The following is a 23,879-nucleotide window of genomic DNA, read 5'->3' on the forward strand; positions in this document are numbered from 1 at the left end:
TTTTCATCATGTTCTTGTTCTCTGGTATATTTCCACTTGAACACTTAGGGGCCCATTACGATGTCGGGTGGATTGCCCCCGCCAGGCTGGCGGTAGCCACCGCCCGCCTGGCGGGGCCAATCCGCCCGACATCCTCACCTGAATTCCCCCCACCATATTAGGATGGCGGGGGGGACAACGGCGGACGGAAGGACCGTCCGCAGCTTTTCCGCCTCGGTCGCCTTGCGGCCGGGGCGGAAAAGGATTAATATGGTGGGCATTTTGAAATGCTTTTCCCCGGCGGCGATGCCGCCACGGAAAGGCATGCAGACTTTAGTCTGGGGGCCCCCTTCGGGGCCCAAGAGTGAAGGTGTTGTGCGGGATGCACACGGGGGTACCTGTGGTACCCCTCTTCATTTGCATATACATAGCGGCAGGCACCACGCGGTGCCTGCCGCTTTGTATATGCAAATGCTGAAATGCATTTATAGCATTGTGGCGGGCGGTGCTGAGAGCACCGTCCGCCACAATGCTATAAATGCAGGATGTGCCCGCCTCTGTGGCGGGCACATCCTAATAGCAACCACGGGACCCCCGCACTAATGGCGGGTGTTCCCGAATTCCAACAGGATGGCGGGCGGACAAAGTCCGCCCGTCATCCTAATGAGCCCTTTACTGGAGAAGTGTGGCTCAATGGTTAGAGCGGCAGACCCTGATGCAGAGGTCTGGCCCGGGACCAGAGTTCAATTCCGGACGCGGCAGGGTCCTGGGCTCATTGTCTGCGGACTCGATAATTCTCGCCTCAGCGCCTACTCTAATCATGGGGTCCCACGCTGCAACTCTGGGCAATAGCTTGCTTAATCTCCACAACGGCCCCTACAACACTGGGATGCCTGGCTTCACCTTGGGGGTGCCCAGGAGGGGCATCTCACAGGGAGAGCCAGGAAGGGTTCCACAGCGTTATACAGCGCCGGGATGCCCCGGTGATGGGCAGCTGTGCGCTTTACAAGTATCCTACATTTACATTTCCTGTGCTAGAGAGGCCAAACAAGTACTTGGGGCCTCAATTAGATGTCGGTGGACAAGTTACTCCGTCACAATAGTGACGCATATCCTGTCCGCCGAAACATGAATCCCATTATATCCTCTGGGATTTATATTTCGGCGGATGGGATATTTGTCAATATTGTGATGGAGTAACCCGTTTGCCAAGATCGAAATTAGGCGATTAGTCTAAAATCCTATCATCCAATCAGCTATGATGAAACTGTCGTTGATCAAGGATCTCAAAATGTTATGCGTTCCATCCACCTTGGTATCCATCGCCCTTGTTTTCTTAGCCTAAAAAGGCAAGGACTCAAATTTTAACAATAATGAACTATCTAGAGGCCTCTATCAAGCACTAGTTCCGCATTCATGAAACACTTACTCATGCGGGCTGGCATCACCGTTGAGGCCTTTCGCAGTACAGAGGACACGCATTACAAATACAATCATAAAAATCAAACAAATAATATATGTTTAAATTAACGTATTTAGTCTTACCAGAGAAGCTGTCCTTGTCCATGGGCAGAAGGTCCCGTGCCTGGTAGATATAGCAACGCAGGTGGTACCTGTTCCCATCTTTAAAAAAAAGGAAGAAAACAGAATTATGTCCTATTCTCACTCTTAGTAGTTCACACCCACCCACCCACACACACACACACACACATATATATATATATATATACACACACACATATCTACATATATAGTGGTTTAGATAGGTAGATAGATAGAGAGATAGATAGATAGATAGATAGATAGATAGATAGATAGATAGATAGATAGATAGATAGATAGATAGAAAGATAGATAGATAGATAGATAGATAGATAGATAGATAGATAGATAGATAGATAGATAGATAGATAGATAGATAGATAGATAGATAGATAGATAGATAGATAGATAGATAGATAGATAGATAGATAGATAGATAGATAGATAGATAGATAGATAGATAGATAGATAGATTATTTGACACCCATTGACAAAATCGGCAAGTAGCAGAGAATATTTCAATAAAAGCAGACAACGGACAAAAAAAGTTGCAATTTAGCTATCAAATCCTATGGGAGGCCTCGAAATCTAGAGCAGGACAGCCCCACCTACTCAAATATGGCACTGCAGCTATCTTCCCAAGTGCTAGGGCACTTTCTGGCTGCCTAGAGCTACACACACACACACAGTGTTGCGCAAAGTAGTGCATAGTGGTACTTTGTGTTACTTTTAGTCAACCTTTAAACGCAAACACTTTCCACTGGTTTGCGTCACTTTTCGTGACTTTGCGAAAGTTCAAAGTGGTGAAAAATATAGTCCATGTTAACACCCATCAGTGTGAAAAAATTCAGCAGAAAATTTGTATTTGAAGAAAACACTTTTTGGTACAAATCTGGAATATTTCAGCAGCAAAAACATAAAGTAATGTTTTTGGTGGCGAACGGTAAGAAAAAAATGCCAGTCACTGCAGCAGCTGATAGCAACTGAGCCTGGTGCGTTACCGTAGGTTAGCTGTCAGTTTCCCAGTAGCAAGGGCTAGCATCTGCCAGGCATCTAAAGTTGGGCCATATGTATCATCATGACCATTTGCGATTTCTAAATAGCGATTTTTAAGGAATTGCTATTTAGAAATTGCAAAATGGTATGTATGTAGGAAATAGCTTCTTTTTAGCGATTCCTTAACATTCCTAAATAGCGATTAGCAAATTGCTAATCGCAAATTTCCCCTTCATTCCTATGGGCCTCCTGGCCCATAGAAATGAATGGGAAATTTGCGATTACCAATTTGCTAATCGCAATTTAGGAATATTTTCAAGGGTGCAGGGGTGTCACAAGAACACCCTGCTGCACCCCTGAAAATGACATGTGTGGGCATATGGCGCACATACATGCCCTAAGGGCATGTATGAGCGTCATATGGCACCTTTGGATTTTAAATACATTGTTTTTTTAAAAGAATTCGCAACTTACCACCAACTAGAAGTTGGTGGTAATTTGCGATTCCACATGAGCATTTTTGAAATAATTTTCCTTTGATACATTGCATTTAAGGAATCGCACAATTTGCGGTTCCTTAAGTGCAATCGCTAAATAAGGAATGGCAAATTTTGCGATTCCTTATTTTGCTGCCAAAATGTTTCATACATACCATTTAGCAAATTAGCATTCGCAAAGGCCGAAATTCTGCGAATTTTGTCCTTTGCGAATGCTAAATTGCTTGATACATATGGCCCGTAGTGGTCTAACTTTGCATGTGTTGCTGGAAGAGCGTCCAGGGGCCTTGGCTTTTACAGTGCATCCTCAGTCACCCCTCGGGCCAAACATGGAAGAAGTTTGTATTTTTGTGGGAAAGTTAGAGATATTCAGAGGCTCAGCTGACTCGAGGGCCTTCATGTGAAATGATGTTTCCTGTATTTCAGGGAGTGTTCCCCTGGTCCAGTTCATTTCAACAGTTGCCCCTTTCTGGCCAACTCTTTGATGGGGCGCTGCATGCATGTGCCCTAGTCTGCAGCTCCAGCCTGTGGGTGGTGCCCTGACACTGGGTTAGCTTAGTGCAGCAAAGCCCCTCCCTGCCACTCTTGTGCCTTTCTTCCGTCTGTGCAGAGTTTGGACGGTTCTTAAAGTCACAGAATGTACGACTTTGACTTTCCTCAATAGCAAAAGTTGTCAAACGTTAATTTGAAATGTAAAAGATTCCCTAACCTTCCATTAATCATGCCTGTTGTAGAAAGCATTCATTTCTTGCTGTCAGATTAGGTTCTTTGCATTGTAGAACATGCAGCCAGCCTTGTTTACGTACCAGGTGGGCACACCAGACTCTTTGTCCAGGTCTGGTTGCCCAGTAGCACCAGACATGTCCTATTCTGTGCCACGCGGCTCTCGTCCTGCTACAGGGCCAGGTTTCTGCTTCCGGGTCCCTGCACGGGCGGGAGGTGATGGTGGACAGATACTGGGCGGGCATTGCCGGAAATGACCCAGACACGAGACTAGCTCATTTTGGGTTAACTCAAGGCGTGAGCTTTCAGCATCAGAGTCAGCCCTAGCGAGGTATGGTCAGGGCGTTAATGCCACACCTACCTATCTGGAAACTATGTGTAAACAAGGTACATATACGCAGAGTTACGCATAGTCAACCTATACTTACCTGTCTATAATTACCCTACCAATAGTCTTGTTCTCAATACTTTGGTTATAATTTTTGGTTATTTTACCTATAATATTCCGGAAGAACACCACGACCCACAGGAACTAAGCCCCGGTGACGCCATAAAGAAGGCTTCAAGACAGTGTGGCCACTGGTTGCCCATTTTGTCCCCTGGAGTGGATGCTGGCCTACCCAGAAGCCCCTGGGCCTGTTTAGGTTTGCTAGAGAGGGCATTCAAAGGCACTGGAAAGCTAATATGGAGTAATGTCCATAGTAATAGATAATTGTCTCGCTTCCCCTGCCCTGAACCAGCTGGACATTGAGTCAATGAACTCCTGTGACTTTGAGCGGTATCACAGAGCCTTCTAGCCTGGTCCCCACGAGATTCCGCTGTATTTTTCCACCTTCACAACCTGACATATTTGGACATATTTTGAAGGTCTTTGTCTGGAGTTTCTGCCTCCTGTTTTACTCCTCTAGGTCTTCTGGTTTGCCCTTTGCATGCTGGTCTCCTATTGTGATCCCTTTCATGTCAGGGACCTGCCCATCTGGACTTATATGACCGCTCATATCATTGCATCAGCCCTTCCTGGACTTTCTGATCCACCTCTCTCCATCATCATCAGACACCATTAGCTATTCTCAGACCCTCCTCTGCCCAGTGGAGAATATCACCTGGTAACTCGCTCTTTGTAGCTCCTTAGCCTCAGAGAGAGTGCTGCCTGTCGAGACACTATACACCTTATGCTGACGTGACGTCCTTCCTGTTTCCTCAAAGAAAACACTATAGTTATAACAGGTTTCTACAATAGAAATACCTCAAACGTTTTAAGATGTGTTTCAGAGATTGTTCCTGTTCCTAATTGTGTTACATTTATTAGGCTTTTTTTGTGTTTTCCATTTCTAAATGGAGCATTTTCCAGCAGAGGCATACAATCCCAAATGCAGTAGAAACGTGAACCTATAAAATACCCTTTCTAGCCAGATAAGTCAGATGTGTCACTCCGCCTCTCTCATCCAATAGTATCCCTGAGTTCTTCATTCCAAGTATTATTCTGTTGCCATGCAACATCCAATCACCCTTCGCCTGCTGTTAAGTATCCAATCACAAGAAGTCCATAAAAACCTATTGTTTTACAAGGAGAGAAGACAATTTCTACAGACAGTTTGAAACATGTTCTCCCCAATGGAAAACTTGGCCCAGGGGAAGCACAAGGAAAGTGAGAGATGGACTGAGAAAAAGAATAAAGGCATCTTACACCTTAGCAAGTAACAAAGAAATGCTACACGTGGGAGATCACTGGGCGAAGGATTAGTTACCATTGTTTGGAGTCCGATATTCGTAGTAAGATATATTAACAGCCCTTTTTATGCTGCTTGAGAAAATGTACATTTCTGTCTCCAAATGAATTTGGAATTCTTTACATGACAGACTTCTTGGGAATACTTTATTTCAAGTTCTACTAAATAAGGTGAGTATATAATAACGGATTCAAAAGCTGGGGATCATATTGCATTCACAAATATGTGTTGTGGTTGCACCCCAAAAAACAGCTCGAATGTTTGGTATGTGGGGGTATGGGGATAACGTGTCTTTATTAGCCCTTCCTCTCTTTCTGGTCTCTCATTGGTGGGCGCTTTGGCTTTACTAGTCCTTCTTCTCTTTCTGGTTTCCCATTACCCCATATACTGTAGTATCTAAAGCTGCATAGTGGCCTCTCAAGTTCAGTAGGGGGAATAAGTTATGTTTTGAACTAACTACTACAGTTATCTAGTTTTTATCAAATTTAAAACCTTGGATGTAGAGTAACTCAGTCCGAAATTCTGGCGTTGGCCACTAACAGATTGAGAGGCCTGAGGGATCTGTTGATTCCTTATACCCCTTCCAGATCTTTGCGCTCTGCTAATAAATCCTTGTTATCAATCCCCCGTGTTCGTAGAGCTAAATGGGCTGGCAGAGCTTTTTCAACTTTGGCTCCAAAGTTGTGGAATACTCTGCCGACTGAGATTAAATCCCTTCCCTCAAAGCAAGCCTTCAGGAGGGCTCTCAAGACGTGGCTATTTGCCAAAGCCTACCCTTAGCTCTGGATTTGCCTTTTTATGATTTCTTTTTGGTTAGGCGCCTTTATGCCTCCGGGCTTAGTTGCTCGTTTATAAATTTCATTTCATTCATTCATTCATTCATATAAACTATCATAAGCTAGTGTTAATTGTCAGCTGGAGTCACGTGGGGAAGTTGCCTTGCAGAAGCCAGAAACAAAAACACAGTAACAGAAGGTAACAAAGCATATAACTATATAACGTAAAGCAGCATACTCTAACATAAGGTAACATAACATAATGTAACAGAGCGCCATCCTAGCAAAGAAGTTGCACAAACCCGGAGTTCACTTACAGTCAAAAATGCAGGAGATGGTGGGTCTATTGACGCCGAAGTTCAGTGCGGAGACTGACTTCCCGTCGTCACTCTTGTCGTCTGTCACTCCGCCCTGCAAAGAGAATTAGCGCAGAGTTAGAAAATATCCCTCCTGCATAATGATCATTCCTTGAAGACCATTCTGCTTTTAGTAGCTGTTATAGTGGTTTTCTTTCATTTATTCTGTTGCAAGGGAGTATGTAGTGCATCATTAACAATGTCTTTATCACAATCAAAACACAACGGGGTGAGAAATTCTCTCTGGGCCCCTGGATGGCACAGAGGGCTCCCATCACGACACATTTTGTGGTGTTTTATTCACTTTTAGTGGAAGATGCCTGAGGACTGGGACCTCATCCTGCTGTTCAACAAAGAGACCTGATATCTTAATAATCCATGAGAGGTGGAACACGCCAGGGGCGGCCTTAGGCATGTGCAAGCTGTGCACCTGCACAGGGCCACCAAACCCCATGGGCCGCCACGCCAATATATATCCTTAATATAATAATCCTTTGAGGATGGATACATATTTGCATAGCGCTCCTGGCAGGGATTTGACGGCCTCCGGCACTGTTCCACTTCCAAACACCCTGACCCCCCCACCCTACCCCACCCCCCTCTTCACTGGTCTCCGCGCTCTGCCCCGCCCGGACCCCCTCTTCCGGGGCCCCCTACCTACGCTCCCTGCCCAGGGCCGCCATGAGCCATGAGCCGCCCCTGATTACGCGCCCCTGCAGCTCTTGCAGAGCAGGGATGCACTCGAACCTGCCTGTGCCAGTCAGACCTGTACTGCTATAGAAGTGAGGGTTCGTTGGGGCGACACGCTTACGAGGTAGCACCTTTGCCATGGGGCAGATTCCAAAGAGCACCTTTAATTAGTTAGCTGAAAGACACCTCACTCTAACAACGTTCATATAAAGCCCGAAGCATACCCAGAGTGCACTGCAAGTTCTACTGAAAACCCATGGATCTTGGATATCCCACAATCATGGTGGCACCAATGAACCCTCACCAACGAAAATATACAAAGATCCTTCAGTTTACTTGGGAGCCTATGCCTGTATCCCAATGCTTAGTCTCAGAATGTAGATTCTGGATGTAGGTCTGTCTTAAAGCACTCCGACAACGCACTTATGTGGCACTTTAAGGCTATATAAGAGGAGACTGGATTGGAGTCATGTAGCACACTAATACAGCAAGAAGGTTTCTTGGAGCTAGTCTGTGAGGGATGGAATGGCCAGATGACCTTTCATTATGAGTGCTTGACAAAGGGGATGAATGGAAGTTCTAGAGGTCACATCCGAAGACCCCAAATGGCTGCTTCCTATGGTGGTGAGCTTGAAAACACTTACGAAGCAAACAGCAACATCAGAAACTGATTTGGGTCTAGGGGTAGACCCGGGCATTCTAGGTGCTATCGAGCTTCATGTGCCTGCTCATCAAAAGCCCAAGACGAAGCTTGTTACATTAGCTGTGACTAGAGTTAACAAGGAACCTGATCCTTCTTGGGAAATTTCTTATGGAACAAGGTGGATAACACTCTAAAGAATTGACAGACGGACAATAATAGTGTATGCTATATAACTGGCTTCTAAAGCCACAGCAACAGTGTTTCCTATGAACACCCCTGGAATATTTCCTTAGGTCTTGAGAGAAGGGATAGGGCCAAGGAGAACTCACAGAGGGAAGCTCCTAAGAAATTTGTAGGTTTTCACCTAAATTAGAAACAAAATGACTTAGGGTTTATTGGCACCAATTCTTTCATCGGAAGTAAATAAGTACCTCCATGTTCATACATACCTCTTCAGTCATACCTACATGTTCAGACATACCTCTTCAGGCATACCTCCATGTTCATACATACCTCTTCAGGCATACCTCCATGTTCATACATACCTCTTCAGACATACTTCCATGTTCAGACATACCTCTTCAGACAAACCGCCATGTTCAGACATACCTCTTCAGGCATACCTCAATTTTCAGACATCGCAATGAGATAGTCAAGGTTTGTCTGTTCCCAGTAACCCTGATAAGGTGCCGGTGACCATCACCGAATTAATGGCATTGAACTTTCTCAGAGTCAGAGGCATGAAAATAAGATGCAAAAGGTGGGATTCATGCCCTGTATCCCGCCCTCTCTGTGAAACCAATAGTGGTTTCAAGGCACTGGAAACTGTTTGCAATACACAACATGACTGTATGTAACTTTACCCCTTTCAGTTAATGAAAAACATTAGTGATGCTTAGGCAGGACAATCAGATCATTGTTAACTTGTCAACCAGCAAATTATCATTTTGGGGATGGGTCACACATTGTAAAATAAGCTTTGTCTGACTGCTACAAAAGAAAGGAAAGGTTGCTTTCTTGAGTGACCGGTTCACCTGTCATACAGGTTACTGCCGCCCAGTGCTCTGCAGACAAGGGAGGGATGTGACCACTGAATATAGGGCCTGGGGAGAGGGGTTTCCTGCTTGGGAGGGAGCCTTGGGGCAGAGTAACCAGGGACTTAGTTGCTCCCCTAGCCAAATAGTAGGAGCTGAAAATCTGATATAATTTTGGGCAGTGTCAACTCTCCGGCTGCCTTGGGCCATGTTTACCTGGCAAAGCTGAGCACTGCTTCTTCTGTCACATGGTGGATGCTGATAGCACCTGTGACTTTACAACTTGGAAGAAGGCGTAAACGTCCCCTACGTGTCACTTTAGTTTCTTTATGCACGGAGGATCTGGTTGGGGTGATCTTAAATTTGTGACCGGCTTAAAAAGGAGGTGGAATGAACCTGATGAGTTAAGTAGGGAGATTTCTTGTGCCGGAAGAAGCACCTGGACCACCGCCGGAAGCGAGGGCTGGTTGGTGTTTTCAAGAACGATGGATGCCTGCCCCAGAGACCAACCCACCCAACCATTTGCTGAACATTCTCCCCCCGCGAACACCCTTAACGACTGGAACCCAATCTCCACTGAGGACACAATCCGCCTGATGAATTCCATCCACTCAGGATCCCCCACAGACCCATGTCCTCATCACATCTTCAACAAAGCAGACTCCGTCATAGCACCGCACCTCCGAGACGTCATCAACTGCTCCTTCAACTCCGCCACCTTCCCGGAAGACTGGAAACACGCTGAACTCACCGCCCTTCTGAAAAAACCCACAGCGGACCCCACCGAACTCAAAAATTACCGCCCCATTTCGCTCCTTCCATTCCCGGCCAAAGTCATCGAGAAAGCCGTCAACAACCAGCTCGCCGCTTTCCTCGAAGCCAACAAATCCCTCGACTCCTCACAATCTGGCTTCCGAGCAAAACACAGCACTGAGACCGCCCTCATCGCAGCAACAGACGACATTCGAACTCTACTGGACAATGGAGACACAGTCGCCCTCATCCTCCTCGACCTCTCTGCAGCATTCGACACAGTCTGCCACAGCACCCTGTTACAACGCCTCAATAACATCGGAATACAAGGAAAAGCACTTGAATGGATCACCTCGTTCCTCACCGGAAGAACCCAGAGAGTCCGCCTCCCACCATTCAAGTCCGAGGCCACCGAAGTCATCTGTGGCGTACCACAAGGATCCTCACTCAGCCCCACCCTCTTCAACGTATACATGAGCCCCCTCGCGGCCATCGCCCGCCAACACAACCTCAACATCATCTCTTACGCGGATGACACTCAACTAATCCTTTCTCTCACCAATGACCCCAGCAACGCCAAAACTAACCTACACGAAGGAATGAAAGAGGTTGCCGAATGGATGAAAGAAAGCCGTCTGAAACTGAACTCAGACAAAACAGAAGTCCTCATCTTAGGTACATCCCCCTCTGCATGGGACGACTCTTGGTGGCCGGAAGCCCTTGGTAAAGCACCCATCCCGACAGACCACGCACGGAACCTAGGCGTGATCCTGGATTCCTCACTTTCAATGAACAGACAAATCAGCGCCGTATCCTCTTCCTGCTTCAACATTCTCCGCATGCTCAGGAAAACATTTCGCTGGATCCCCACCGAAACAAGGAAAACAGTCACCCATGCTCTAGTCACGAGCCGACTGGACTACGGAAACACCCTCTACGCAGGTACTACCGCTAAACTCCAGAAGAAACTCCAACGAATCCAAAACGCCTCAGCCAGGATCATATTAGACATCCCGCGCAACGAACACATCTCTGGCCACCTGAAAGACCTCCACTGGCTACCCGTCAATAAGAGAATCACTTTCCGACTGCTAACCCACGCACACAAAGCACTCTACGACATCGGACCAGAATGCCTCAACTCACGACTGTCCTTCTACACCCCCTCCCGCCAACTACGTTCTTCCAGCCAAGCCCTCGCCACTGTACCTCGCATCAACAAGACCACCATGGGAGGCAGATCCTTCTCATACCTGGCTGCTAAAACATGGAACTCACTCCCCGCTTACCTTCGCCTCACCCAGAACCACCTAGCATTCAGAAAGCTACTTAAAACGTGGATATTTGACAAGTAATCCTCCTCCCCTTTCTAAGCGCCTTGAGACCCTCTGGGTAGGTAGTGCGCTATATAAATTCTCTGACTTGACTGACTTGACTTGACTATCACACTGCTTCACTAAACTCTCGTTTATTTACCATCACTAGCCATATAAAGTCTCGGAGAACAACAGTCTTGACATTGTGCTTTGCCACAAATCAGTCCTATAGTTCACTACATAGGGCAGTGACACAGGTGTCTTTACTGGGTGCACCAGGCTCAGAAAAGGACCGCGCACCCTAAGGGACAGCGCACCCTAAGGGACAGCGCACCCTAAGGGACAGCGCACCCTATGATAGTCCATACGCTGCTCAGAGCACAGCAAGGGGTCACTGTGAACTATGGTAAATTTTGTCAGACTAGCAGAGCGTGGCTTACATTTCTTTAACCCGGTGAGGTTTTATGAGATTCCTTAAAATATACCCCTGATTCATATTTAGAAAAGTTTATTCTAAATTACACAATAGTGTTGTACAAAGATATTGTAATGATGTGAAGTCCACACGTGATGTAGTATTTAGGTGATGCTTTATTCCAAGATGTACAGAGACCCCACCAGAAGCATCCAGCATGGTGCTCAGCCCAGCCAACTGTAATCTCAGGCAGATCACCAACATTCTGATAGATGCATCACATCAACATTCCAATAGAGGTAGAGAGGGAAAGCATAGAGAATACCAAGATACTACAGATATCTTTTGAACAACACGAAGCCATTTTGAGATAGCTCCCTGCTCCCAACGAGGTCATACCTCTGAAACAATCACATGCAGCAGTTAATATGCTTCTAAAATGAATCAGGGAATGGAAAAGAACGGCGTAAATGTAGTAAGTTGAAAAGCAGACGCTTAGTCATTTTCAACTCAGGTTCGTGGGTCAATATTGAATCTAGATTGGGGGGGCGTGGCCAACAGCATGGCCGACTAGACGTGCCGTGCCGGAGCTCCGGCCGAGTTGCACCAATATCCGACTTACATCCCTGCCATCGAGGAAACAAAACATACCAGCCTGAAGCATAATCATTCCGGACACTGCAGAGCGAGCGGCCGGGGCGGCGGTGCAGTCTTTCCCTGGATTTCGGCGGACCCGGAGACTGCATCGGGGTGAGGACGGCCACGATGGCGGCCGCATGGGGCGGAGGACGGCGACAACACTGAAGCTGAGCCGGACGGGCTGGCTGAAGGGTCGAGCGACAGAGCACCCAGGGACCCCCCCCGAGGTCCGGGACTGCGACGCACGGCGGAGAGAGCAATCCGGTTCCGCGCTGGACACTCGACGGAGCACTGTCCCATCCCAAGATGGCGGCCGGCGGAGAGCGTTTTGCTGCGGCGCTGCCCTGCGGGGACGGAGGTGAGCTACACGCCGGCGCGGGGCCCGGCCGGCTGCCTGAAGGATCGAGAGACTGAACACCCGGAGACCCCCTCCCCCCCCCCCGTGGTCTGGGACGGCAGCGTGCGGCTGGGAGAGCAGTATTGATCCGCGCTGAATACTCGGCGGAGAGCATTCCCAACCTGAGGAGGCAGCCGGCGGAGGACTGTGGCGCTGCCCTGCGGGGAACGGAGGTGAGCCGGGGAACAAGCCGCACTGGGGTCCTGACCCAGGAGCTAAGATCACCGGCGGGGGTAACTGCTATTCCCCCCCCCCCCCTTCGACCACTCGGGCTAGATGGTGGACGACAGTGCAGTGGCAGGGTGAAGCACAGCGCCCAGGCTCCGAGACCGAGGAGCAGCACAGAGGGAACCATACTGGGACTGAGATACGTTTGGACCCCCCCGGGTGGGTTCTGGAGATCGACCCGCGCCTGGCCGGCCGTCGGGTTGCGGGGGGTGCCGGGTGAGGAGGCGGTGAATTGAACGGTCCCCTGACACCCTTGGACTCCACGACCCCTGCGGAGCGACCGGCCTGAGGCCCCCGCCCACGTGGAGAGCATGGGGAAAAAGGAGATGGCTCCCAAGAACACGAGGCAGGGTCCCATGGACAATTTCGCGGCCCCGAAGGCCGGGACTGAACAACCGGGCACCCGCCCGGATATGGCCATGCTGCTGGAGGCCATCCAAGCGTCCAGAACGGACATACAGGCGTCGAGATCAGCTCTAGAGACGAAAATTGGAGAGGTCGGGCGGAGGTCACGCTATTGCGCCAAGACTTTAGGAACTTGAATGAAAGGGTGACGGCCGCGGAGGACAGGCTGAAGGAGGACGGGGAGGTGATCACTACACTCAGGAGGGACATGGCGGAACTCCAAGCTGCGCATCGTAACCTCCAATGGAAAGTGGATGATGCGGAAAACAGGTCCAGGCGCAACAACCTCCGCTTTGTGGGGTTTAGAGAGGGAATTGAGGGAAAGGACATGGCAGCCTTCCTGTTGAACTGGCTCAAGACCACCTTCCCGACAGCGCCATTTTCTCCCTGCTTCATAATCGAACGAGCGCATAGAGCGCTCCTGGCCAAACCCCCGGAGGGTGCGAGACCCCGGCCGGTCATCGCGTGCTTTTTGAACTTCGCAGACAGGGACCTGATCCTCAGGGCAGCCAGAGTAATGGGGGAGATCCGACTGGAGAACGCGACGATAATGATTTTCCCAGACTATAGCCAGGAAGTATCGAAACAACGCCGCTCCTATGACTCAGTAAAGGCTAAGCTGCGATCCCTGCAAATCAGATACATGCTTCTCTTTCCCGCAAAGCTGAAAGTGATCTATAAAGACAAAACGCTCTTCTTTACTCATCCGGAGGACGCATGGCAGTGGCTCGAGGAGCGCCCCATCCTGAATAGCCGCGATGTGGCCAGCCGGGAGGCGATGGACAGGACAGCGAGGAATAAATCTCAGTGGGACCTACCGAAGCCGCAGAGACAGAGGTCACGGAGACCCCAACACAAGGCCTCAGCGACACCTTATAGGACACGGGGGTCGGCAAGCAGGAGGGTCGGCAGATCGGAATCCCCCGACACGGCACCAGGCTCCAGATTTAGTGGACTCCGGAAGGGCGCACGCTCAGAAGGCGACGACGTGGAGGAGTCTGAGGGTCCATCGTCTGGTGAGGAGGACATGGAACTCCTGAGTGAATCCCTACACCCTTTGGCGAAGGAGATCCATCAAATGGAACAAGACCTATCAGGCCACGGCCTGACCACGGACACACAAGACTCCCATTCATGACCTAGAACGGTATCTCCCACTCATGAACATTGCTAATGTGAGACACGATAGAGATGGCAACTCGGCGCATTAGGAGCACGCAAGTTGGCACGAATCCCCTCAAGTACTTTACTCTTTCTTCCTCAGAGTTCGCTCTGACTGTTGTTTGAGCTGGGGAGGGATGTGTGGGAGGGCGACTGACCTGCTCCCATTGATAGTATGGCCCCATGTTGGGGCGCAGCTGGAAGGGGAGGGAGGTGGGGTGGGGGTGGGGGGGATTTGTTGGAACTGTTATTGCCTCACGTTGGGGTGTTGGTTTGTTGAAGGGGGGGGGGACAGCAAAACACCAAGCAGCGGAGTCGGGGTGGGTCACACTTACTACCATCCGGGCCCCGGGGCCCGGCCTTGGATGATCACCGAGCAACACAATGGCAGGTACACTAACTGGACCGACCCGAGACGGCCCCGGGGTGAAGGCGCTCACGTGGAACGTGAACGGCCTGGGCTCCAAAATTAAGAGGGGCCTGGTCACGGCCTACATTAAACGCGCAGCGCCAGACATTATCTTCCTTCAGGAAACACATTTGAGAGGGAACAGATGCGCTTTCCTGGCACGAGGCCAATACGTAGTTCTAGCACATGCGGGGTACACCATGGACTCACGGGGCACGGCCATACTCATTAGAAAAACGACCCCTTTCACTGTAACGCGCACATGGTTAGATCCACAGGGAACATTTGCAGGGGTGCAGGGGACCTGGAGGAGACGTGGGTATACGCTGCTGTCGGTTTATGCCCCACCCAAGCTTCAGGCACGCACAATGCAGGAGGTCACCAACATACTACTGGACACAGCTGACACGGTGCAAATCATAGGGGGGGATTTCAATGATGTGATGTGCACGGCACGAGATAGGTCTAGCGGCTCCCACACAGTAACAGCAGACACGGCGCTTGCACGCCAGATGGACACACTCGGCCTCACTGATGTTTGGAGGTGGCTCCACCCCGCGCAGGCCGAATATTCTTTTTTCTCCGGGGCACACAAAGTCTTTTCAAGATTGGATTATATCTTCACCTCGAGGCAGGAACTATCATTGGAGGACCAGGCCGAGTATAGGGCGAGGGGCATATCGGATCACTCCCCACTGTTCGCACACATAGGACGAGGTGGGGGGAGAGGACGACCTCACTGGCATATGTCGGCATGGGACATACAGACTCCTGAGATTCTGGGTGGCATCAGAGCAGATATTCGAGTGTTTGTGGCAGAGAATGAGGGCTCGGTGCAGTCTAGGGTTACACTGTGGGAGGCCATGAAAACAGTCCTGAGAGATCGATTCCAATCCAGGGTGGGTGAGGCTAGGAGGAAACGTAATGAGGCTATAGCAACTGAAGAGGCGACCATACTGACTCTGGAAGCCGAATACCACAGGTCAAAGAGGGAGGTAGACCTTAGGAAACTGTTAGATGCTCAAAAAATTTACAAGGAATTAACCACGAATGAGGCACGCACGCAGGCACTGGCCACCCTCCACCGTCTCTACGATGTGGGCGACAAATCAGGGAAACTTATGGCATGGCTGAGTAGGCGGGAGAGGGCGGCCAGGTGGGTGGACGGGATCGGACTCCCCGGGGGCGCGCGGGCGTCCACGGATGACTCCATAGCGGAGGCCTTTGCGGCCTACTTCGAAGACTTTTATAGGGCTAGAGACCTCGGGGACGCGGAGGTAGTGCAGGCGTTCCTGGGTGATATGGAGGTCCCACAGTTGACCCCCGAAGACAGCGAGGCCCTGGAAGCCGACCTATCCCTCGACGAAATCACGGAGGCGTTAGCACTATTGAAGCCCGGGAAGGCGCCGGGCCCAAACGGTTTCCCGGCGGAGTTTTTCAAATGGACGGGGGACCTCCTCTCCCGCCACCTGAAGGGATTGTTTGTCGAGGCGTTTGACGCCGGGCGTCTCCCGCCAGATTTGACCCTAGCCACCATAGTCCCGATTTACAAGGAGAATAAACCCAGGGAGGAGTGCTCCTCCTATCGTCCGATTTCTCTCCTTAATATCGAGACCAAACTATTGGCCACCATTTTGGCGCGACGCTTGCGACAGGTCATTACAGATCTAGTGCACCCAGACCAGTCTGGGTTTCTCCCGGACAGGGCCACCAAACTCAGCCTACGGCGTACTCACAATTGGCTCCAGGAGGTTTGTGACAGGGATGAACCCCACTGGTTCCTCTCCTTGGACGCAGAGAAAGCGTTCGACGCGGTGCATTGGCCCTTCCTGATGGGCACCCTTGAACGCTTTGGGATAGGGCCCAAGTTTTTAGGCTGGGTGAAGCTGCTATATTCGGACCCCAGGGCAAAGGTGCGGGTCAATGGAAGGCTCTCCAGGGAGTTTGCGATAGAGCGGGGGACACTGCAGGGGTGCCCGCTCTCCCCGCTCCTTTTCACCCTCACGATTGAGATCCTGGCGATCCGCATTCGGCATAACCTGGATGTGGTGGGGTTTCACTGGGGGGAGTCGGCCGCGGAACAGGAGAAGATCTCCCTTTACGCTGACGACGTTCTGCTGTATATCACGGACCCGGCTAGGACTATCCCTGCGCTATTTAAGGAATTGGGGGACTTCGGGGCAGTAGCTGGACATACCATTAACTGGCACAAATCGGTCATGTATGACCCGCAAGGGGCCCCTAGGGGGGAGTGCCTGCCCGACCACCTCCTACACACCACAGAAGGCTTCCGATATCTGGGGGTCTTTATCACCCGAGATGCACGTCGATCATATACAGATAACATAGACAGGGTTCTGGTGGCAGCGAAGACGGAGATGGATAGGTGGAGACAGCTTCCACTCACCATCCTGGGCAGGGCCGCCCTATATAAAATGATCCTCTTGCCGAAGTTTTTATACGCCCTCCAAAACGAATATTACCCTCTGCCAACTCCAACTATACCGAAAATCCACGCTGACCTCCGCTCCTTCTTGTGGCTGGGGAAACAACCCCGAGTGGCACTCACGACCCTGCAGCGCCACCAGTACAGCGGGGGAATCTCGCTACCTAACTTGGAGGCATACTACTGGGCTGAACACCTGGCCCCCATTAATGAGTGGATACATGCCCCTGCAGACCACCCCACTTATGCACTGGAAAAATCCAAATGGGGCGCTAAGACGGTGCTCCACTTCCTCTACGGAGGGAAGGGAGGACGTACGCTTCTCCCGGCGACTAGAATTACCCTGACAGCATGGCGTAGAGCCACGGTAAAAATGGGATGGCAGGAAAGACCCACCCGTCAAACCCCCCTGTGGTCGTGTAGCTGGCTGGCCGAGCTGCACAAACTACGGGGATTCAAAAAGTGGGATGACATTGGCATCTCCACGATCGGGGATGTCATAGCGAGGGGGGAGCTAAAGACCTTTCAGGCGCTGCAGCAGGATTTTGGCCTCCATAACACCCAATACTTCAGATACTTGCAACTACGGCATGCATGGGGGGCACAAAACATCTCCCTTACTGACATTCCCCAATATGCGCCACTCGAGGGACGCCTGCTCCAGGAACAGATACACAGGGGGGCAGTGTCCATGACATATAAAACACTGACAAACAATATGTTGGGAGACTTACAGGCTCTGAGGGAGAGATGGGAGGGGGATGTAGGCACACTAGAAAACCTGGATTGGGAACTCATCCTCATGCACCCTCGAGAAGTGGCCATAAAATCGAGGCTTCGCCTCATCCAGTTCAAGGTTTTACACCGGGCCTACTTTGACAGGGCAAGACTCTTCCGGATGGGGAGGGCTACTAATGCCTCCTGCCTAAGATGCCAACATCCACTGGGTGATTTTTTCCACATTATTTGGGGTTGTTCCGTGGTCCAGGAATATTGGAATGAGGTCTTCACTGAATTGTCAGCGGTATTGGAGGTGGACATTCCCAGGGACCCCAGGCTGGCACTCCTGGGCATGTCAACTGAGGTGGATGTCACGCGGCACTCACTCATCTTTTTGTTGCTGGCGTTGGTAGTAGCCAAAAGAGATATAGCGAGAATGTGGGGGGCGCCAGGAAGGCCCAATCTGGATGACTGGAGGCGAGGCCTGGACATGTACATGGCGGCTGAAAGGGTTACGTATAAAGCGCGGGGATGCCCGAGAAAATTCCGCAAAATCTGGGCCAAGTGGCGGCACTATCACGGACTCGAGTAGGGGGGTGAACCGGAGGGGGGGGGGGAATGCGGGGGGCGAAATTGATCACTGGGGTGGTCTCATGTGTGACTGGTCTGAACCTGTTGAACCTGGAAGGACTGGGGTGATGAGACGACATATGTTCACGACACATGCCTTGAGGAGTGAGGAGGGCACGGGGATTGGATGGCAGAGTGGAGGTAAAGAGAACGAGCTGCTTGGGGGGGGGGGGGCAGAGGGCGGGAAGGGGGGCCTCAAATGGAGGTCTCTCAGTTGCCCGGGGGTGTTTACATGGAGGTTGGGGGGGGGGTTCGGGGTGAAAAGACGAAACACACCTTGATTATGTCATGATAACTGCCATGTATTGATGTGTTCCAAAAGTTGCGCATAATACGGGGGGTGCGGAATGTTGACGCTCCCCCGTGATGGCGTAATGCTTTTATTGATGATCCGCATGATGCAACAATAAAAAGAGATTTTCAAAAAAAAAAAGATATATTGAATCTAGATTAATAGATTATTTTTATTTACTCTGAGAGCCAAAGCAAAGGCCCCCTCTTTGGAATGGAAAGAGTCCAGTGCTCAGAAAGGTATGATGAAACTTCCTAGAAACCACCAACAACATACACTTTCACCAACTTGTTGCTAGAAAGTGCATTCACTCACCCTTCCCTCAAACGTTGTGGTTATCTCCACACCCACCACTGTGCCTAAAACTGACCCACTGGCAACACGTCACTGTCAACACAACAGCCACACTACTCTCTTGGCCCCTTGCTGTCCGCCTCACAGCCCAGTGCCTTACACCCACACGCCCTGCACGCGCACATCTGCCACAGCGCCCTACGCCAACCAGCAACACACCCACACGCCCTGCACGCACACATCTACCACAGCGCCCTACGCCAACCAGCAACACGCTCATGCACTTTAACTGGGGCATGTGTACCCCTCCCATCTTACCCTACTGTGGCAAGTTTCCTACAGTAATATGTTCCACATGCCAGCCTTTGCATGGAAGCCACTCTTGCACGCTCAGGTGCACACGTGGCACCAGATCCTACGTCACCGCCGCCGTCGTGGTTTGCAGTAGCCAGAGACAGCAGAACTGTGCACCGCAAACATCTCAGAACACGACAACAACTCACACACAGAGAGTCCACAAGAGCCAGGAATCCACACCTGGAGCAGACATGTGAGTTGCAACATAAAGTCCCAAATAAATCAACGTCAGTTTGACCCTGAGCACAGCTTTCATGGTTTGGTACCAAAATGAAGTTCAAGTGGAAGTGTTGCATGCATTTGCATCAGACAACCATGGTCTTACTCCACAGATGGCGAAACTAAGATAGACTCAGGTCACTTACTAAGGAGGCAGCCAAACCCAGCTCTGCCTCTTTGCAGAGGTCCTTCAGCCCCTCTGGTCAGAAGACTGCAAATGCCCCCCTTAAGCAATGTCCTTGTAGGGTTAGGAAGTTTAAAATGAATAGGACTGTCTCGGTTTGAAAGGGTGTAAACTGAAATGCTACACACACTGCCTACATTAAACCCTTTCTCACTAATGTCCTTGTAGGGTTAGCGAGCTTGAAATGAATAGGACTGTCTCGGTTTATAAGCGTGTCCACTGAAATGCTACACACACTGGCTGCATTAAACCCTTTTCCAACGATTTGTTGACATGGGCTCTCCTGGAGCTAATCTGAGAATTTCAAATCGTTTTTAAGTTGGAACCTTTAAAATGACTTTTCCTGCATTTACACACACTTCAGTTGTAGGTCGCGGACTGGTCTTTACGTCGTAGTCGTTCAACTCATATTAGCTCAATGGGCCCGGAGAAGCGAGAAAGAAGGGGGTGTTGGGAATAATTAGGTATTGGGAAAGATTTGAATATGCTGCTATTGTCATTGAGTATGAACTGATAGGAAGGTAAGACAATTAAAGAGATTGAAGGCTAATTCTGCTGGAAGCGCACATCAGCCACTCTGGTGACCACTGCCAGTCTATGACGCAGCGGGCCGGGGGTGTGCCAGTGGGAATGCCAACCTAGGGCCAAGGCTTTGAACACAGCTGGCCAAACATGGCTCCTCTGATGATACCCCATGCCACGTCTCACATGAAGACTCTTTACAGCCTGCAGTTCACATAGACCTGTCCATGAGCTTTCTGAGTGATCCCATAGGGGCAGGAGGGGGTGCACGCCAGGTGCATTGGGGTGATGCCCAGCTGTATCTCAAGATGTTGGCAGACACTGAGGAAACACGGAAGATCCGGACACCTCGCCTCACTGCAGAGCAGCGCAGTGATAGTCAATAATGCTAAACGTTTATCAAACAGAAACCACAGTAACAGGTTCTTAAAGTGTCACCCGTGTGCAGAGAAAGTAGTTCCAGGAATGGAACAAGAAAGAATGAACGCCATCTGCAAGGTGAAGAGCCAATGACACCCGCTCGACAGAGTCTCACCACGAAAACAAAGGATGACTTAGTTTTCAAAAGTGAGAAGTTCACAAAATTAAGGCAGAAAATCATAGAAGCCAGAAAGTTACCACTGCAGGGCTACGGTACTAAAGGTACGGGTACATTTCATGTTTTGAGGGTTCGTGGTTAAACTGCGTCTGTTTTAGTCGAGGCATCACTTCTGTGACATTGGCAGATGTATTTCCCCCAAAGTGGCAACCACCTGTTAAGAGGAAGTCGCTTCAGGGAGGAAAAAACAACTATAGCGGCAGGTCCACCATTCCACGGTGGTATGGCACTCGGATCACCGCCATCTTGAATGTGGGTCGAGAAAAATGGATACTAAGCTGGCAGTCCATTTTCAGTATCTAAATGCACATGCCCCTGAAGGCCTGGGAGCTTTTCATCACTCTGTGTGGAGCCGCCATGTTTCTATGGCAGTCTTGCACAGAAGGGAAACCACTTTTGTAGGCATTAAGACTGTTTAGTCGGTGTTTTAGTAAAATAGCCTATGCCAGCTCTGCGGTTGGGTACCGGTCCCTAATCCACCTTCTGGGTAGAGCGGCCAAATGAAGAGGAGATGGACAGGACATCCAACTTTTATTAGCAGAAGCCCCCTTCCCCACCACCTCTAAGTGACAATATTCTGTAGCACGCCCGCCTCCCCGTCACCCACACAAAGGCTCATCAGCCAGCACCGGCCCTAGAGGTGTGACAGAACTTCAACAACTCCTGGTGTCTTTCACTCTTTCACTGAGCATTGAATAAAAGAGGCACCAAGTAACTCTCAAACAAATCTGAAAAACTTCACCTTGGGAAGTCCTGTGCTCTCATGCTCATGAAGGCTGGAAGGCTTGTGAGCGCAACAACGGCTCTCTTAATTCGGTCCCCGATTGCCGAATGATCTGGAAGTAGAAATCATACTGAACGGGGGCCGCCTACCCTTCCGGGGCGAAGAAGAAGGTGGCCTTCAGAATGAGGGCGCAGTTGAGGTCTGACGCCATTTATCATGCTCATTGACACGACACTTGGTCTTCTTCAGCGTTGCAGAGGCCCATGAGGGGTGTCCTATAGACCTCTGGAGAACATAGCTTTAGGGCTCGACTAAAGCCCGGACATCTTTGGGCCCTGGATAAGAGATGGCCTCCTAGAAGTGTGGTTTCTAGAATAAAGGGAACTGTTTCAAAAATATGGCAAGTGACTAATCCCTGGACCGACTTCATCGTCCAGTCCTAGGAACACAATGTGGCATTTTCCTGAGTGATCTATGTTTAAACAGCTCCACTGTTTGGGGAAGGGGTAAAGTTTCAATATTCAAGAATTGTGCTTTGTTCAACCTAATTGTCCTCAATATTGCGACCTTGGAAGGCTCTGGTAGCTCCCAAACCTCCTGAGTCAAGAAGCAGGCCAAAGAAAGGGGTCAATGTAGGGTGGGGAAGATAAGATTCCAAAATACCTCACCTTTCTTCATGTCATTGTGTCAAAGGTCACATGTCAATCACTTGAACACATTATGGATCAGCTCTTAGTATCCCATCAGGTGGCCTTTAGGATCCATCTGAACTAGTCATGCAGAAGTGTCACTGTTTGAACTCTAATAGTTGGGAAGATATTTCCACGTTTAAGATCCACTAATGACCCCATTATCATTGAAAGTTTTTTTTTTTAAATCTTCAACACATGCCTCCTTGCTGTAAAGCCAACTTAAGATCTAGTCACTGCGGCCCTCGACACTCCCCAAAAACACAGCAGGTCGAATTTCATGCCCCAGTATTGAGGGAGGTTAGTCAGCAGTCCATACTTTGGACCACTAATGGGACAGAGACATTGATGGTGGCGGCACGGGATGATGTTCTGGACCACGTGAGGATGCTACTGAGTCTCTGGTCATTCTACTGCGTCTCAATCCTGTTGGCAAGCATTGCTGTTATTCCCCAGGCTGTTGGGGCGTCCTTACAGATGCTCCGATTTTTATTTTATTGGAAGAGCTTTAGCATTTGAACAATTAAACTCTGGTATCACCGATCCAAGTGAGTGATGGATTCCTTAAGCTTCTCCCCTTTGCCACTTGCCCTTTTCACATCTGTCCGAGGCCAACCATGGACATGCCTAAAGAACTGGGTTTGGCTTTCATACTTATTAAAATTACATATGGAGATCTGTGTGTGTCAGTGACCGGCTGATGGGGCACTACAGGTTTGTTGAGTGGGTGGCAGTCAATAGAAAAAACTCAAAGGCGCAATGGCGCTAAGATGGAACATTTGTTGTGGGGCCCGTCACGCCCTTAAGGACTCTCTCTTAAGACCTGTGCCTATCAAGATGCTTGGCAACCGCATGCCTGTATATATCAAAGGAAATTCCTAGTTAGAATTTACCCAAGCCATGAGGGTGTTGTAAGTAGACTTCGCCTGTGCGCCGCCGCCGGGTCTGGCACTACCATTACTGCTGTCCAATAACATCAGATTGTGGTGCACATCTGGAACAATTCAAAGCAAGAGACCGACAAACTCACCTCAGGGAGGTCTAAGAGGCTATGACCTGATAGAAAGACAGACTCATGATCACTGGAGGGAAGAACAGTACCACAAGTACATTATGATGGATCCAAGAAATCCTGAAAATTAGAACAATCGAAACACAGCACCAAACTTCAGCCTGTCTGACTTAAAGATGTTCAAAAACCCTGCCTGAAGATCTGAGACTCAATGAAACCCTATTCAGATCCAGCTGAAAGAACATGTTGCACCCACCACTGCACATCCAACCCATGCAAACTCCAACATTCTACATCCCACGCTCCACGCACTCCCACCACTGCACATCCATCGCATGCAACCTCCAACATTCTACATCCCACGATCCACGCACTCCAACCACTGCACATCCAACCCATGCAACCTCTAACATTATACATCCCACGCTCCACGCACTCCCACCACTGCACATCCATCCCATGCAACCTCCAACATTCTACATCCCACGCTCCACGCACTCCCA

General features: G+C 49.8%; 1 protein-coding gene across 1 annotated transcript in view; it reads right to left on the minus strand.

The window, feature by feature from the left end:
- Nucleotides 1–23,879, minus strand: part of DYSF (dysferlin) — a 1,070,125-nt gene that overhangs the window by 324,878 nt on the left and 721,368 nt on the right. Inside the window, exons 31-32 of the mRNA XM_086960107.1 lie at nt 6,561–6,654; nt 1,525–1,602 (exon numbers count right to left, since the gene is read on the minus strand). Coding sequence (XP_086816233.1) covers nt 1,525–1,602; nt 6,561–6,654 — 172 coding nt within the window. The remainder of the gene's footprint in view (nt 1–1,524; nt 1,603–6,560; nt 6,655–23,879) is intronic.

The sequence above is a fragment of the Lissotriton vulgaris genome, chromosome 3_1 (assembly GCF_964263255.1).
Source record: "Lissotriton vulgaris chromosome 3_1, aLisVul1.2, whole genome shotgun sequence".
NCBI lineage: Eukaryota > Metazoa > Chordata > Amphibia > Caudata > Salamandridae > Lissotriton > Lissotriton vulgaris.